The sequence below is a fragment of the Fonticula alba genome, assembly GCF_000388065.1.
Source record: "Fonticula alba strain ATCC 38817 unplaced genomic scaffold supercont2.3, whole genome shotgun sequence".
Classification (NCBI taxonomy): Eukaryota; order Rotosphaerida; family Fonticulaceae; genus Fonticula; species Fonticula alba.
Window position 1 is genome coordinate 525,160 of NW_009242973.1, and position 1,337 is coordinate 526,496.

Here is a 1,337-nt window from a genome sequence, read left to right on the forward strand (position 1 = left end):
GGGGGGGGGGGGGGGGGGGGGGGGAGATATGTCAGCATCCGTGCGTTCAGTACCGGGAGGTGGCGTGGGGGCAAATGGAAGAGGGAAGTGGGGCCAGAGCAGAGCAAGGGATGCGATGGGCACGGAGAGCAGGCAGCCCATATGCCCGGCCGCCGTGCATCTGGCGCGGGGCACAGCCAAACGCACTCCTGCCGGCGCTTGGCCATGATCTCCTTGAGGGCCTGCTCGGCTTCGCGTGCCTCGCGGGCAGCCGCAAAGCGCCGGCGCTTGCGCGCGGTCTCCAGGTCCGGGGTCAGGGTGCCCGACGGCTCGGCGTCCTCAAGCTCCTCGGCGGCCATCCCGTCGGGGCCAGGGTCCTCCGCCAGCGAGGCATCCCCGTCGGACTCTTCCTCGGCCACCAGCAGCGTGCGGCGCCGACTCCGCGATGCCCGCACCGGCGAGGACAGCGGGCTGTCGGATGGGCTGCCAACCAGGACGTCACGCCGGCCGGGGGACCGGATCGGGCTCGGCGAGGCCGGGGCGCCACCCCGGCGAAGCCGGGCGGCCGGCGAACGCAGCGGGCTGGCCGCCGAGAAGGGGGATGCCTCGGCCGCCGCAAAGCGGGGAAGCTCGTTCGCGGCGATGCCTGCGTCGATCATGGCCCGGAAGCGGTCCTCATCAAGCATGGACGCCAGGGTCACCGACTCCATGATCTTGACAATGTCGCCACGGTGTTGGATGTACGCGTCGAAGACCTCCCGCCGTTCCTCGTCAGAGCCTGCGGGAAGCAGGGCAGCCACGCGCCTCGGATGTCAGTGGCTGTGGCCAGCGATGGGGGTGAGGGGGGGGGGGGGGATATAGGCGCACCGCGGAATTGCCCAGCAAACTCGGCCACCGACTCGACTGTCACCTTGGGGAAGACATCGCGCCAGAACTCCACCCAATCGACGTCCATCGACAGGAAGGATGACAGGGAGTCCACCGAGCCGGTGGTGTCGTAGATTTCGCGCTTCTTCGGGTCGCTGGTGTGGGCGGCCTGGGTCAGGGACTGGCCACACGCGGCGGAGGGGCGGGGTGCGGCGGAGGGGAGGGGGCCAAGCCCGGGCGCACCTGAGCACCGAATAGACCCGCGAGAGGAGCTGGAACCGGCGAGTGGACTCGGTTCGGGTTTCCGGCGTCGCCCGATCCGGATGGCACTTGACCGCCAGCGAGTAGTACGCCTTCTTGATCTCGGCCTCGGTGGCGGTGGCCGCCACGCCGAGGTACTCGTAGAAGTCCTCCGGGTCGGGGAGCGACTCGATGTCGGACATGGTGCGGAGGGGGAGCAGAGGTGCGGAGGAGAGGCAACGGGGGGGGGG

At 70.2% G+C, this 1,337-nt stretch overlaps 1 protein-coding gene across 1 annotated transcript in view; it reads right to left on the bottom strand.

The window, feature by feature from the left end:
• H696_01919 (hypothetical protein) overlaps positions 1-1,289 on the bottom strand; it is a gene marked incomplete at both ends in the record, with an annotated part of 3,047 nt that extends 1,758 nt beyond the window's left edge. The window contains 3 exons of the mRNA XM_009495820.1: positions 183-757; positions 847-1,001; positions 1,090-1,289. Of these exons, the coding sequence (XP_009494095.1) occupies positions 183-757; positions 847-1,001; positions 1,090-1,289 (930 nt within the window). The remainder of the gene's footprint in view (positions 1-182; positions 758-846; positions 1,002-1,089) is intronic.
• Between the last annotated feature and the right edge of the window lie 48 nt (positions 1,290-1,337).